General features: G+C 38.9%; 1 protein-coding gene across 2 annotated transcripts in view; it reads left to right on the top strand.

The window, feature by feature from the left end:
- Positions 1-14312, top strand: part of APP (amyloid beta precursor protein) — a 228210-nt gene that overhangs the window by 202214 nt on the left and 11684 nt on the right. For both annotated transcript variants that reach the window (XM_074858131.1, XM_074858130.1), the window contains 2 exons: positions 3330-3383; positions 14100-14200. In XM_074858131.1, the coding sequence (XP_074714232.1) occupies positions 3330-3383; positions 14100-14200 (155 nt within the window). The remainder of the gene's footprint in view (positions 1-3329; positions 3384-14099; positions 14201-14312) is intronic.

The raw sequence follows: 14312 nt of genomic DNA, 5'->3' as shown, positions 1-14312 counted from the left end.
CCAGAGATATTAATAATGTATTGGATTGGTACATTGCCATGTAATCTCAAGGTCTCATAACTCCATTTGAAATTTTCCCAATCTAAACTGCATGTTTAGATAAAAGGATAGGTTTTATGCAAACAGTTTATTTTACTAAAATTGTTTTTTTCTGATGAATGAGTGAAAAATAGCCTAAACATAAAAAAACCTTGCAAGTCTAGCATAGCTCAGTAGTTTCTGAAAGTGTTTTCTTCCTTGTTGTTTCCCTGAGGTAGTTTCCCAGTGAATGTCCACAGAAATTAATCCAAAGCACCAGGTGATACACTACACAACTTGCATGGCTGAACGTATGTCTAGCATATTGAGATACAAATTAGGTTAACGAAAAATACCCTCTGAGGACACTGCAGAAGGCACTGCCAAACTGTCAGGAAATTGTATTTTAACAATGAAAAACGCACCTTCAGAGGTGGGGGCAAAACCCCCACAGCTGTGAAGCCCTGAAACTGCCAAGGTCCCAAAACTGGGCATTTTGCCAATGACTGACTGGGTTTAGTGTTTTACCTTTTGTATTTTACCATGCGGTTATGGTTAGTCTTAGTGACAAACTATTTATCTAAAGTGAGATTTTTGTGAATGTACTGTGGTATCCTTGTGACTTGGCCAGTTACTCCCTTCAATGCTGTTCTTGGTAGGTGAGCATCACATTGCTCTCCTTGCCTGCGGGTTTGTGCCAGCTTTTGAGCTTTCTGATTCACCATTCACCTTTCTTTTACTTTTGAAAAGAGAAGTAACCACATTCTCTCTCGCTTTTCTGAGATGTATTAGCATGAGACATGAGGTGGGGTGTGTACCCCATATGAAGCCTGTGTGGTCAGTGTAAGCAGGTATATACCAATTTAGTTTTGTGAGGCTATTTGGAAAATAAATTTTCAGTTTAATTCTGTGTACTTCTGTGTACGTGGGTGTGTTCAAGAGAAATGTGATTCTGGAGCATCAAAATTAATGCCATTTTTACAACAATACACAGTACATCTTAGAGTTTTGATTACTGATAACTGCTGTAATAGGTTTAAACTTCTCCCCTCTTTATCAATGGTTGTGAGATGGTGTGGTTCATTGGGGCAGGCAGTGAGGAAGCCCGCGGACAAGATTTTTCAGAGTTAACTGTTGTTTGTGCATACATCAAATCAGGGGCAAGAGCGAGCAGGTTTTAAAATGCAACTGAAATTCAAAAGGTGGCAGGTCAGGGCTCTCCAGAAACCAGCCTGCCTTTGTATTGTGTTGCCCCGGGCATGCTGCACTTAAGTGCACCTGGAATCACAATCTGCTTTGGAAGACCCTTGGCTCTGAGCTTTTGCCTCCAGTTTTTGCTCTGCAATTGATTTGTGACCTTGAGCAGGTCGTTTCACTTTTGTGTCAGTTATGAAATGTGCTGGTGATGTTTGCCTTTTCCCCTGTAAAGTGCTTTCAAAACTATAGATAGCAAGAAGAATTATTCATTATTCATACTTTCACCTAACTCCACAAATGCTGCATTAGCCTGAGATTAGGTCTCCATACTACTATACAACAGATACTTCCTCCATTCTTTTCTCCCTTTACCTACTCCTATTTTTATGGCTACCCACAACCTGCTCTTTCAATTCACCATAGCTATGTGCGTGTAGGGTTACAGAGTGCTGAATGAGAGGGAAATAAAACTCCTCAGCTTTCTAGGGAGGAGGTGGGGGCCAGGGTGACAAAGGAGGGTTCTACAGGAGCAGTTTGCTTAATGTTGGTCCTTGGTTATTTCTTCCCTTCAGTCCTTCCACTGAAAATTACTGCTGACCTACCTGAAGGTTGGTGCTGACAATATTGGAAAACCTAGCAGAAGACTTAAATAGAAGAATACTCAAAATTGTAGTTTTTAGTTAAGGATGGAAACTGGGGTTTATATAGCGCTATGTAAAGAAAGCAATTACATGGTCTGCTGGTGCCACTCTGAACTGCTGTGAAGGAAAGTGGTTTGATGGCTTGTCTCTGCAGCACCAGACCAGCAAGCTCTGTGAAAATTTTGCCCTTCTGGAAACACAAGCAAGTCAGATGTGCAGATGCACTTTTAGTCTGCGGCTACTATAAAGCTGACTTACTGCTTTTTTCCCAGAGGCAGGAGCTATTGCAGTCACCTCCTCTGTACAAAGGACTTGGGTGCCACATAGGCTCTCACTTAAAGCATGGTAGGTCAAATCCGTAGAAACATTAAGCAAGTGACACAGGCTTCCCAAGAAGATGGGCAGTTCCCTTGTTTAAGTCAGCAGTATCGCCAGGTTAGCATGATTTTCCTATGCTGAATACAGTGAGCAGTTCATGTTTGAAAACTGTGCTTTTGTCAGGTTGGCTATGTTATTGTGGCTCCCTTAGTGCTGATTAGAAGGCTCTTACTTGAATCCTGAAATTCAAATGAATGAGAATACATTATTTTAAAAATTCTGAATTCAAGCTACAACGTAAAATTTTATTTCTGAATTTCTTTCTGACACTGGCACTCGGGTAGATAAGGAAAGCAACAGTATGGGAGCAAAAGAGAGAAAAAACAAAGAAAAAGGGGGGGGGGGGAATCTGAATGTTATAATGAATGTGTCTGGTGTATTCTGTTTGGACTTAACTGAGGCAGTAGGTAATGACTCAACTATAAAAGTTCTGTGCATTCTATTTTCTATTCATGTCAGTGAGCTCCATCAATCTTAGATTTCAGCTGGTAAAGCCTCAGTACAGTAATACAAGAGTTTTAAAACTGTGTATGACACAATTGAGTAGAAAGTGGTGTTTCTTTTTTGCTTCCCTTTCAAAAATCAGAAGGCAAATTTACTGTCTAAAAATCAGAGCATATCAGAATGAAGTATTGATTGTATTTTCAAAATGTGCTTTACTTTTTTCAAACCTTTATAGCTAGTGCTGTGAAGAATCCCTGTTGAAAGGAAAAAGGAGTCAAGATTCAGTGGGTTTATAAGTCAGCATCGATTCTGATCAGACAACTGGAAAAAGTTTGCATGTAATTAATATGGTTTCGCTTTATAGACAGAAAATTTTTGATCTTGATGGTTTCTCACTTTAAGAAGTAACCAGAATATGATGTAAAACTGACACATTGGATGTGAAGCTCTCCTTTTGAAGTCATGCCCCTCCCTTTCTTTTATTTCCAGGATTAACTGAAGGCAGATCTTTTCTAGCTGTTGCTTTGGTAACTTTGTTTATGCACTATCTCTCCTGCACTGTCCCAATGGAAGAGCAGTTGACTTTATCATTTTGGGGGATTTTGTTTATTTTTTATTTGCTTTTTTGTTTTCTTTTTTGCACATGCCCAGTTGAGCCAGTTGATGCCCGCCCAGCTGCAGACAGAGGACTCACCACACGACCAGGTATATAACTTGCATGGCTTTTACCTAACCTGTGTTTTCCCAGCATGCGTGTGGTCTGCTTGAGCTGAAATGGTCACCTTTTCTTTGGTATAACCCTCTCTTAAAACGTAATGCTATGCCATGAACCGGGGAAGAGTTCCCACACAAACCCCCATCAGCCTGTGTGAGCACTCTCCGTCGAGGGTGTTTGGATGGGTACTTGCAGGGGGAGTGGGACCCAGAGAGCCGGGACCGATACTCATATCAAGTTGTCATCCCTTCTAGCAGTAATGCTTTGGCAGGTGCAGGAGGCAGTAGACACAGTACCCCATAGTGCACAGAGTACTTCTAATTTGGGAATGTATGATAGAAATGTCAAATCCTCGATGTAGAGTGTACAGTTTCTTGTAAGTTGGGGCTAATAAAGAATTCATGCATGCAATTTTAGAATTGCGGGTGACATGAAGATTTTTTTGCTGTGATGCTTACCTTAGCTAACTCCAGATATCTAAAAATTGATACATATATTCTCCCTCTGAATTCACTGAAGACACCTCTATACAGCTATTCATTCAATTCTAGGATAGAGAGGGGTGATTATTTGCCCTCTGTAGGTACCTGTGTCTTCCTGTTGATTTTGGAATAATAGCAGATGACTAGCCTGAGCCAGGCTGCAAATGTTTGGAAAAGTTAAATGGGACAAATGCAGTTTTCAAAAGTAAGAGCTTGCTTTTCATACTTTCTTTGCTTTTTAGATTGCTTTTCCCCTTGGTTTTGTTTAGGATTATCTAGAAATGACTGATTCCATTGAGAGCAAACAGCCTTTTATTTCAGAAGAGGTTACTCTCCAACACAGAGTGAGATTAGATTGGTATATTTTAGGGTCAAAATTATTTCAGTGTCACATCATCATTGTGTTGTTTTCTTCAGATCAGATCAAACTGATCAATATGTCGTCTTTTTCCCTTCATCTTTTCCTCCAAACATCCATTAGATAGCATTATGGTCAATACCCTCCTAGTGTGTTTAAATCTTTCTGATAACTGTGTTTACTGACTACAGAAATTGCTACAGTGGGAAGTAAAATAAGCTCCTATGTTACAGCAATTTGGATACGTGTCAAGGCTGGCCAGGTGATGTGCTCCTAGCACTGTTTTAGGAGCCTGACATCTTTTCTTGTGTTTAGAGTCTTAGTTCATTCCATGAAGAGAGCCTAGAAACAGGTACAGAGCTAGCTGTACAACAGTGCCAAAAATCATGGGATCATGGAACATCCCCCCAGTACTGGGTTATCTCTGCCTTCTGGATTAGATTTCTTCCCAAAGAGCAGTAGAAATATCATCGCAAATGAAACATAAATGTGTTTAATCAGAATTTTGTAATGTTAGTTCAATCTAGCAGTTTTCTTGTAATGTTAAAGATTGTGATTGTTAACTGTTTTAATTTCAGTTGTTTTGAAAAATCTCCTGTTATGAGGCCCATATTTATTACTAAAGATTATTCCTTCCTCCCTTCTCTTCCCCCACACATACACACATGTAACAGAAATCTTTGGTGTCCCTTCACTAGAGAAAGGATTTTCTGACACTGCCGCACTCCAGTTTCAGAGTGAAATGATGTGCATTAGTTCACTGTATCAGACTGCTTTGTTGGTTGGGGTGATACAAGTAGTACTGAAAGTATAGCTAGCATAGGTCATGACTGGTCTTTGTGAATGTGTATGATAGACTACTAAGGAGAGGTAAAAAATATTCTAGCATGTGACCATTATGGCTTGAAATTTCAAGCAGATACAGTAACTTTTGCACTATGAAAATCACATGGGATAGTTCCTCAATTTTCTGCTCAAGTGCAAAAGTGGTACTGTCCAGGGGTCTGTGCCGCCTTTGTCACTTTTAGCACGCTTTTAGAGTTTAAGTGCTGCAAAGGCTTTTGGTGCAGAGAGTGAATCCCTTCAGCCAGCTTGGCAAGGACACACGCTGCATTCCTCTGTGCAGAGGAACTGGAGGACTTGAAATCTTTCACTGCTGTGCCTGCATTCTGAATTTCACAGCATAAAGTGTCTTATATGTGCATGTGAAATACAGATTTTGCTCCTTTATAATAGTGCTAAATGTATCGTAACAGTAAGCAAAATATATTCTCTTCACCATTCCTGGTAGACCTTATCCTTATGTCTTTAATCACCAGATCCAGACTCCGCAAATTTGTCCTTACTGGTACAAATTCTGGCAATAAAAGTCCACCTGATTTTTCATCATCCTTTAGAAACAATTTATCTCTGATAAAATTTAAATTTAACAAAAAACTGATACCAGTCTGAGTAGCTTCATAAACCAGGAATAGAGGAAAGCAAATGGATGCTTAATTAAACTGTGAAATACAAAAGTGATTCTGACGGTTTAAAAATGTGTGCTTTAAAATTGTCCTACTTGCTAATTATAAATCAAATTTCTGTTAGAGGTTAGATAAAGGAAAATAGATACTTCTTTTTACAGTCCCTGTCCTTTTGGGATAGTTGGTTTTTATGGTTTGGGGCTATTCTTTGTCAGAAAAGAAAATCTGGAAAACGTATATATTATTCTAGAAAGAAGAAGTATTAACAAGGCACCTGGAGGCAAATTAATACATACAGCTGCTTGTAACTTCTGTTAATTAATTGCCTAGATTCTTGTTGATTTCCTGAAAGGTTTGCCCTTTTCATAATCCTGACTTTACAGTTTGTGCTTCTACTTGTTCTGCTCAAGTGAACAAGGTGGTGACCTGCTTCTTCAGGGTGAAAATACTGGTGTCGTGTCAGCCTGCAACAGTCCAGGCCTGGGAATAAGAACAAGTAAATGTTTTTTGTAGGTGTTCAAAATCCTTGAAGAAAATCAGCTCTGAAAGGACTAAGGCAAACATACAAACATGTGCCTTTTTTTCTTTTTTCCATTTTCTTTTTACCACTTTTTGCCCACACAACGTTCTTAAAATGATCGCAATGTTTTTCTTAAAAGTAGGTCAAAATCATGCAGATGATCTTTGTCCCTTTCCCACAGAAGAGATAATTTGGTCACAGTACAGAAAAGAAGACCAAGTACTTAGTAGTGTTTGTGATCACTGAAATCTTGTTATTTCACCACATCATTCTCTCTCTTTCAAAATATAAATAAATTAAAGTCTGTGAGTGAAGTCAGGAAATGTGAAGAGTTGTCCAATCTGTAGAGCAGAAAAGCTTTTGAGTAAGGATCAATTTTAAAGCATTTACTAAAATCTAGGCCAGTTGTCCAAACCCCTACCTCTGTTGCATTCCGCCTTGGCTGTCAGCAGCTGAAGCTTGATTTTGAATCTGATTTGCATCAGTCCCAGGAGGAGAGTAATGTCGGAGGTCCCCCATTTCCTAGTATAGATACAACATCTGTGTGATTCACACTGGTATTTGAAAAGGAGCCTAGTGCTTCCACACACTGTCCTTCCCCTTTTTAATTCACAAATGGGGAAACAAGAATAAAAATTATGCCTAAATCCCTTTCTTGTCATCTCTTTGCTGAAAAAGGAGGAGACGGAGATAATAAAAGGTCAAAGGGAAGGTAAATATCTAGACCTATTAGGCAGTCATCAGTGAGCTATTTTTTAATACAGCACAAAATAAGAAATTTATGGCATGTTTCTTGCTATTTATAAATTGCTTCATACAAGGAGATGTTAGAAGGCTTCAGTCAGCCTCTTCCATAGGAAGAGCTTCAAATAGAAAGAATACCTCTTTACTTCATAGCCTCACTGTAAATGGCTTTTTCAGTAGTGTTTCCTTCTCCCCCATGGGAGGTCACTTATTTGTGATGAACATTTAATTTCTTGCCGCTGAATTTTGGGTATGTGTGTTTTAGTAACTTTTTTCTCTTTGTGTATGTGTGTGTATATATAGAGACACATATACGCAAAGATATGTATAAAATCATGTTTAGATACTCATAAGCAAGCTCCTTTTTACTCATGTTAATTCAGCAGATCTGATCTGTGGAAACTGAGTGAAGATTAGAAAACCTGCCATCAGAATGGATGTTGCTTAGTATCAGCAGATTTTCTGAAATTCAAGGTGATAAAGAAATTAACCAGTGCTCTGTTCAGGGTAGATCATATTCTCATCTGTTGCACAGTTGCAACTGTAATTGTGCCACTAACAGCTGTAATTATATCACTCACAGGATGCCCATAATTCACAATGCAAAGATTTTATGATATTAACTGTGTTACTTTCTTCCATGTAGTATAGTTTGAGGGGTTTTTTTTTGCATTCTCCCAACTTGTCATCAGTTGATTGTTTGTGCAAACAGTCAATAATTTTGTAGAGACATTGCACATAAAGCTGCTTCTGTGTCTCTTGCTCTTCCGCTGATAAATCATGACATGTCTGTCTTTATTACATTATATAGAAAACTGAGGGATTTTTTTATACATGTTGCAGAGACTCTGTACACCTAATGGCTGTTCTGCAGAATCATCAGTACATATGCTGCATCTGTATGAGGTGAGGGCATAGAGCAGCTTAGTGAATTATTTATGATTTTCTTGCCAGAAATTGCCAGGGGTTTTTTTTCCTGTCTTTAGTGATGTTAGTTCAGTACAGTTGTCTTAAACCAGCTGTCTGCAGCTACTAAATAAAAATCATTAATGGATTTTTTCCTATTAGATTGTTTTGTTTTATAAATCCAGTAGTTATTAACTGTGAATGCAGTTATGTGTGCAAATGCACAGCATCTGCATTTGACGCGCCAGAAAGATTACCAAATTTTACTTGTTTTGATTATTCATTTTTACACACATGTAAAATGATCTCTGGTATTCTGAGAATTATTTCATCCTAAATTCCAATTAGATTCTTTTTTTTTTTAAAGGATAACATTCTTTTTCGCACTTATCTTCTGCTTTCTGCAATTTGAGAGCTCCAATTTGAGAGCCCTGTAGTCATCCGTGAAGTAAAAGCGAACCACCGTTTTACTAACTTCCAAGGAGACACCAGAAAGTTTTAGTTCCATGCAGTCTTAAAAGTACTTACTCCTCAGAGATATTTGAGTTGTCCTTACAAAACTGAGTATATAATCTTCATTTTAATCTTTGTAAGGGAGTATGCAATCTTCATTCTTCTTTCATTTCAAAATGAAATGACCTGCACAAAGTCATGAGTCATATGGAAGTAGTAGTTGAACTAGTTCAGTGGGTACTGAACTAGTTCAGTAAGAACCTGCAGCTGTCTACCCAGGTAGTTGTTCAAACACTGCATTCCTTTCCATCCACTCTTTCATTTTAGATGAAGCTTTACCCAGATAAAGCTCTTTACTACACTTGTAACAGGCCTTGATTCAACAGATCTTTTCTTGTTCTTGCCATTACTCAGATACACTTCACAGACATGGAGTTTTAAGTTTTCCTGAACACGATCATTTCATCTGTTGCTTAAACGTGTTACTTTAGGTTTTGTCTACATAGAGACCACCCAGGCCTGGTAGTTTCAACTGCATTTCACTTGGAGGTTTAATTTTTAACTCTAAAAGTAACTGGAAGACCACAGGCAATACTGTTTCAGATCCTTGCAAAACAAAATCACAAAATCTTGCTAGGCTGTTATTTAACTGGTAGATAAAGCAATTTACAAGCAGTGTAGTAGATAATGTCCACCTAATTGCCTCCATGGTGGAATTCATTTATCATCTTTTTCTTATCGTTCTTAAAGCCTAAATATATATTTACACAAACAGAAAAGCTCATCTGTGTGAGAATAAAGTGTTCCCCAAAGCAGCTACTTGGTTTTTATTTCATATGAGTAGTTTTAACTCCATAAGATTTTTTTCCTTTAAGGGCAAGGAACGGTAAGGTTTGCATATGCTGCTCTTTTTGATGTTTGGATGTGTGTGTGCGCACGCATGCGTCTGTACATGTGTGTGTATAAAAGCAATTATTGCTAATTAACAGTAATTAATTAAAAGCCCTTCATAACTCATTTTGTTGGATTTTGCTAGATGCTTTTAAGCCTGTGTTTTTGATGGCTAAATAGTTTTGTCAGTTTTTCTAAGGAGTTGCAAGTTAATACATTTACCAGCTGAAGTGTAGCATTTTTAAATTGAAGTAATTAGGGATGCAACTCCCTAAAGATAATATGTAGTTCAGAAGAAAAAGCACTAATAATTACCATTATTTGTGAATTTGCAGTGAGGCTGTTGCTCTCACTTTTCTTCTTTTACATTGGCTTTTGTGTTTGGGTAGTGTATTTTAGACTTGGTAGTGAAAAAACATCATGTGTCAGAATTAAGGTTCTTGTCATGTAGTTAACTTTTCTTTGTATGCTTGTCTTCAATGCAATAGTAGGGTAGTATTAGGCAGCCCTTAGCTGTTTCCATCTTCCCTGATTCACACACCTCTGATAAGTTTTTTGAAAGACTCTTCAGTTTTTCTTTCTTCAGTTACTACCTTTGAAAAATAAGTCTTTGATTTTAGCATGTAGGTCTAAATATGTAGTCACCAGGACAGAAGAGTGAATGAACTGGAAATAAAGAGAAGTCTGTTAAATAGAAAGTCTAAATTCTATAATGTAATATGGTGGAAAGGCATATATAACCCCATATATATTTTTGTCTCATACCAGGTATTTAACTGATTCCAGTGCAGAGTCATGCTTCTCTTAGAGTATAATTAGTTATTTGCAGAAGACCACCAGTTTACCCTAGTTGTACTTTTAAGTCTTTTTCCTCACTTCTAAGGGAATTGGAGGAGGGAAAAAAATGCTATCAGGTTTGTTAGTCAACAGAAGGTTTTTCTGTTTCTGACCTTTTTCCTGTGCTAGCTACCAAAAACAAGTTTTAGTAACTCTAATGTCATTAACTTCCTAGTACCAGGTCCTACTTTGTGTTCACATTGCACGGCATTTTTGTAGATTGGCAAGTAAGGCCGAGTTGACCACCAGACCCTGGTCATACAGTCCAAAGCAAAAAATTTCTGCCACATCTCAAGGCAAAAGATTGTTTAACTTGCTGCATGCTGGAAGTACAGCTCCTGTGCTACTGCTTGATTGGAATGGGAGGAGGGAAGGGAACCCTCAAAGAAATGTGGCTTTAGCAAAGCCTGAGCAAGTGGTCAGAGCCCAGGAGCAGGAGTACCCAAGCCTGGGTACCTATTATCCTGCCTCTAGCACTGGTGCATACAGGACACTTCCAGACTTCACCTCTGCCCTATACTTCTGGCATAGCCACTGAGCTTTTGACAGTCAGTGTTTGATAGACTTCCAGGACTGGAAACTGTATTTTCACTGTTGTGTTTAGTAACCCTGGATGAACCTTTCTTCTTTGCATTTGTTCATTTGTATTTTAAACATCCTCATGATTTGTGCCAATGAGTTCCACAGTCCAATTTTGCATTGTGCCAAATTATATATATATATGTATATATATATACACACACATACGCACTTTCTTCTGTTAGTTTTTAATCTGCTGTGTCATAGCTGTGTTGGTGTCCTGTATTTTCTTAGGAGAAATAATGAATAACTGTTTCCTGTAGGCTTTCTCCTTGTCATTCACTGTCATACAGACCTCCAATTTGTCTTGTCCTTCTTGTGCAGAAACCATTCCATACCAGTGATCCTCTGTCTCTCCTTGCTTTGTATCTTTTTTTAGTTCTTCTGCCTTCATTTGAGGTGGAATGACCAGAATGGATAGACATAAAATTATGAGGATGCATCATTTATACAGTGGTGTAACGATGTTTTCTTTATTCCTTCATAATTACTCCTAGCTTTCTCTTTGCCTTTTTGACTGCTACTGAGCCAACTGCCCAGAGTTATCCACAGTGACTGCAAGGTCTCTGTCTTGGGTGGAACAGAGCTAATTTAGAGCGTATTGTGTATGTATAGTTAGGGCTGTGTATCCCCGCGAGCACCACTTTACATTATATCAACATCGAATACCATTTCCCTTTTATTGTGCACTCAGAATTTGTAATATCCTTTTACAGTTCTTTACAGCTGGTTTTCCTTTGACCATCCTCTTTTTTTCTTTTATTTTTTCCTCAATAGACTTTGTCACATCACTATTCACTCCCTTATCCAGATCACTTTACAAACAGCACAGATCATTGTGGGACCCTGCTGGTAACCTTCCTCCATTGTGAAAAATGGCTGTGTATTTACACTTCATTTCCTGTCTTTTAATCAATTATGGAAAGTCATGTAGGACTTTGCCTCTTAATCCTTGCCATCTTAGCTTCTGCCAGAGCTTTGATCAGGGACCTTCCTAAAGGTTTTTGGAAATCCAGATTCACTTCAAGACAAATCACTGTTTCCCATGTGCTTCCTAACTCTTCCAGTGACCTCAGAGAGGTCTGGGAGTCAGGACTTCCCTCAAAAGACATGTTGTTTCTTCACAGATGTGTCTCATGTCTGTATGGATATGTTCTAATCAATATTTATAGCATCAGTGAATGTGCCAGCTGTAGCAGTAGAGTTGTTCCATTCCCCAGGCCCTTGCCTTGGGAGAGTTTCCACGTGGTGCTTTTGCCAGCGTGTCTAAGGGGCAGCAAGTGTGGCCATGGACAGTGGTGAGCAGCTGGGAGCCAGCTGCTTCTTCAGCCGCTGCAGCAGTGGGCAGTGAACCAAGTCCTGGGAAAGACCTTTCCCGCAGCTGCTTATGTGAAGCACTGCTATTCCACTGATGTTCCCCACCCCCCCCCCCTCCCCTTTTAACCCTAAAAACAAAAAGGATGGGGGGTGAAGAGGTGAGCCTCTCTACAGCCAAATACACATTCTCATTTTCTTCACTTCCCATTGATGCAGGTGTAGGGGCTATTTTGAGATGATGCACAAAGGAGAGTAAATTGCATCTTTATTTTAGTTTGGAAAACTAACCATAGCTGCTTCAAGGATAGAAAGCTAAACCTCTTTTCAGGTACCATGTGGGTTTTATTTCCTTCATCTCCATTTCCTCCTGCATTTCACTGACAGAACATCATGGTTTGTTTTCAAACTGCAGTTTCTCAAGTACGTTATGGTTCTTGAATTTAGAAATGGTCTCTTGTATATAAATGTCATAATATACTTGTCAGTACTATAACGTGCTTCAAAAATCAGATGCTTAATAAAGAAATTTGAGATTTTAAGTGCTTTATTTCTTAAAAAAAAAGACGTTTACTAAGGTGGAATTTATGGGGCAGTCAGACTGTTCAAGAAAATAACCGTAAATACTTTACTGCATGAAGATGATTCTTGTTCTCTCCTTTGCATGGTTTACTGTGGGAAAAAAAAAGAGATCAGAGCCTTAGAATGGGATTGTCTGTATAGTCCAGAAAAGTTTGTGGGAAGGTCTGTTCTTGCTGACTCATAACACAAAAATAAATCAGCATTTAATGAAAAAAGAAATTGCATATTCAAAGGCAATAAAAAGGCAGTAATTCTTGCACTGAGTGATAGTTTAAGACTGTGGAGCTCATTGGCACATGGAAGTCTTCAAGAATTTATTGAGAGTCCAGAGAGACAGTGGAGCACAAGAGCAGTCAGTAGGGTTGAGAATTTTAGATGTTCTTCCTCTGCAGCAGAGCTTAAGGTCAGCCCAAAGTGCTAAGAATCATAATGAAGGCTTGGAGAGAGGAGTTAGAGTGATAAAATGCTAAAATAAATATAGAACTAGTTTGTTCTTATCACATTAGATAGGGTGAGGAAATAACTTATAAACACCATGCTTCTGCAGCGTTTGTACCTCCAAGAAGTATAATGTCAGTCAGTTGGTACTGAAAAGGAAAATAACCAGCTTCATGAATACCCATATGTTATCTATAAGCCAGAGCCAGCTTTTCAGGACAAAACATTCACAGATACATGATACATATATACTGTTTTACAATCACTGTTGTAAGCATTACAGCTTACAACAGCATTATAATCAGCTGTTGTAAGTCTGGCTCATTCTCCTAACACTGTTTTCCAGGAGGAAATCCTGGCCGCCTTTCTAGTTAGACAAGTGCAACATCTCCCCTTTGTACCCATAAGGGGAGAACAGGACTGCAAACTATCTATAATTAAAATGGCTGCAAGCTTTGCTTATTTGCTTTACTGTATATTTCTAATCAAGAGGGACAGTTATCATCTCTCAGGCAGAAGTCAAGACTTGAATCATGTTAATTCTGAGCAGTCTGAAATCTGAAAACAAATAAGAACTCTGTAAACTTTACAAACATTTTCATTATTCTTATTTGTACATGTTTGTGCAAAAGGCACGGACTCCCAGGCAGCAAGAAGGTACAGTATCTGAGGTTCCCCACCTCACACCACAGGTATGTGTTTTTTTCCTCACAGCAGCCTGAGTTTAGGGAGGAGAAAGATTTCAGCCTAAATGCCAAATTTTCTTGACATTGCTGAAGAGGCTGTCAGAGCAGATCTGTCTGCATCCTGTGAGCCAATTCAGGAGTCTGCTGTTGGTCCCTCACAGCTTAGTTCTTGCAGTGTTTCGTGCTGAAAGCCTTTGATGCTTGTACCAACGTAGCTGCAGTGGATTAAGGAACATGTAACAGAGGAGAAATTTTACCAGCTCATTCTGTGTCACCTCACTGGGACTGAAACATCAGATGTACCTCACTTTCCTCCCAGTTCCCTTTCACATTGCATCACACCTCCTCCGTGTGAATGATACCATTGCCTTCTGCTCTTGTAATGGTGGAGGTAAGCAGAGTGTAATTGAGTCGATGACTTTAATGAGTTGTTATTGCGGTGCAATGCAGGTTCCGGGCTGACCAATGTTAAAACAGAAGAGATATCTGAAGTGAAGATGGATGCGGAGTTCCGACATGACTCAGGATATGAAGTTCATCATCAAAAGCTGGTGAGTGAACAAACAGTGCTTTCCGCACGTGAGTTTTGAGTTGGTGATTCAGTCTTGAACTGGTGGGTCCATTATGGCCGTGTTTCCCCTGAGTAATGTCCATGCTGAGAGT

This window comes from Strix uralensis, chromosome 2 (assembly GCF_047716275.1).
Source record: "Strix uralensis isolate ZFMK-TIS-50842 chromosome 2, bStrUra1, whole genome shotgun sequence".
Taxonomy (NCBI): domain Eukaryota; kingdom Metazoa; phylum Chordata; class Aves; order Strigiformes; family Strigidae; genus Strix; species Strix uralensis.
Note: the sequence above shows the minus strand (reverse complement) of the source record. Positions and strands in the feature narration are given on the sequence as shown.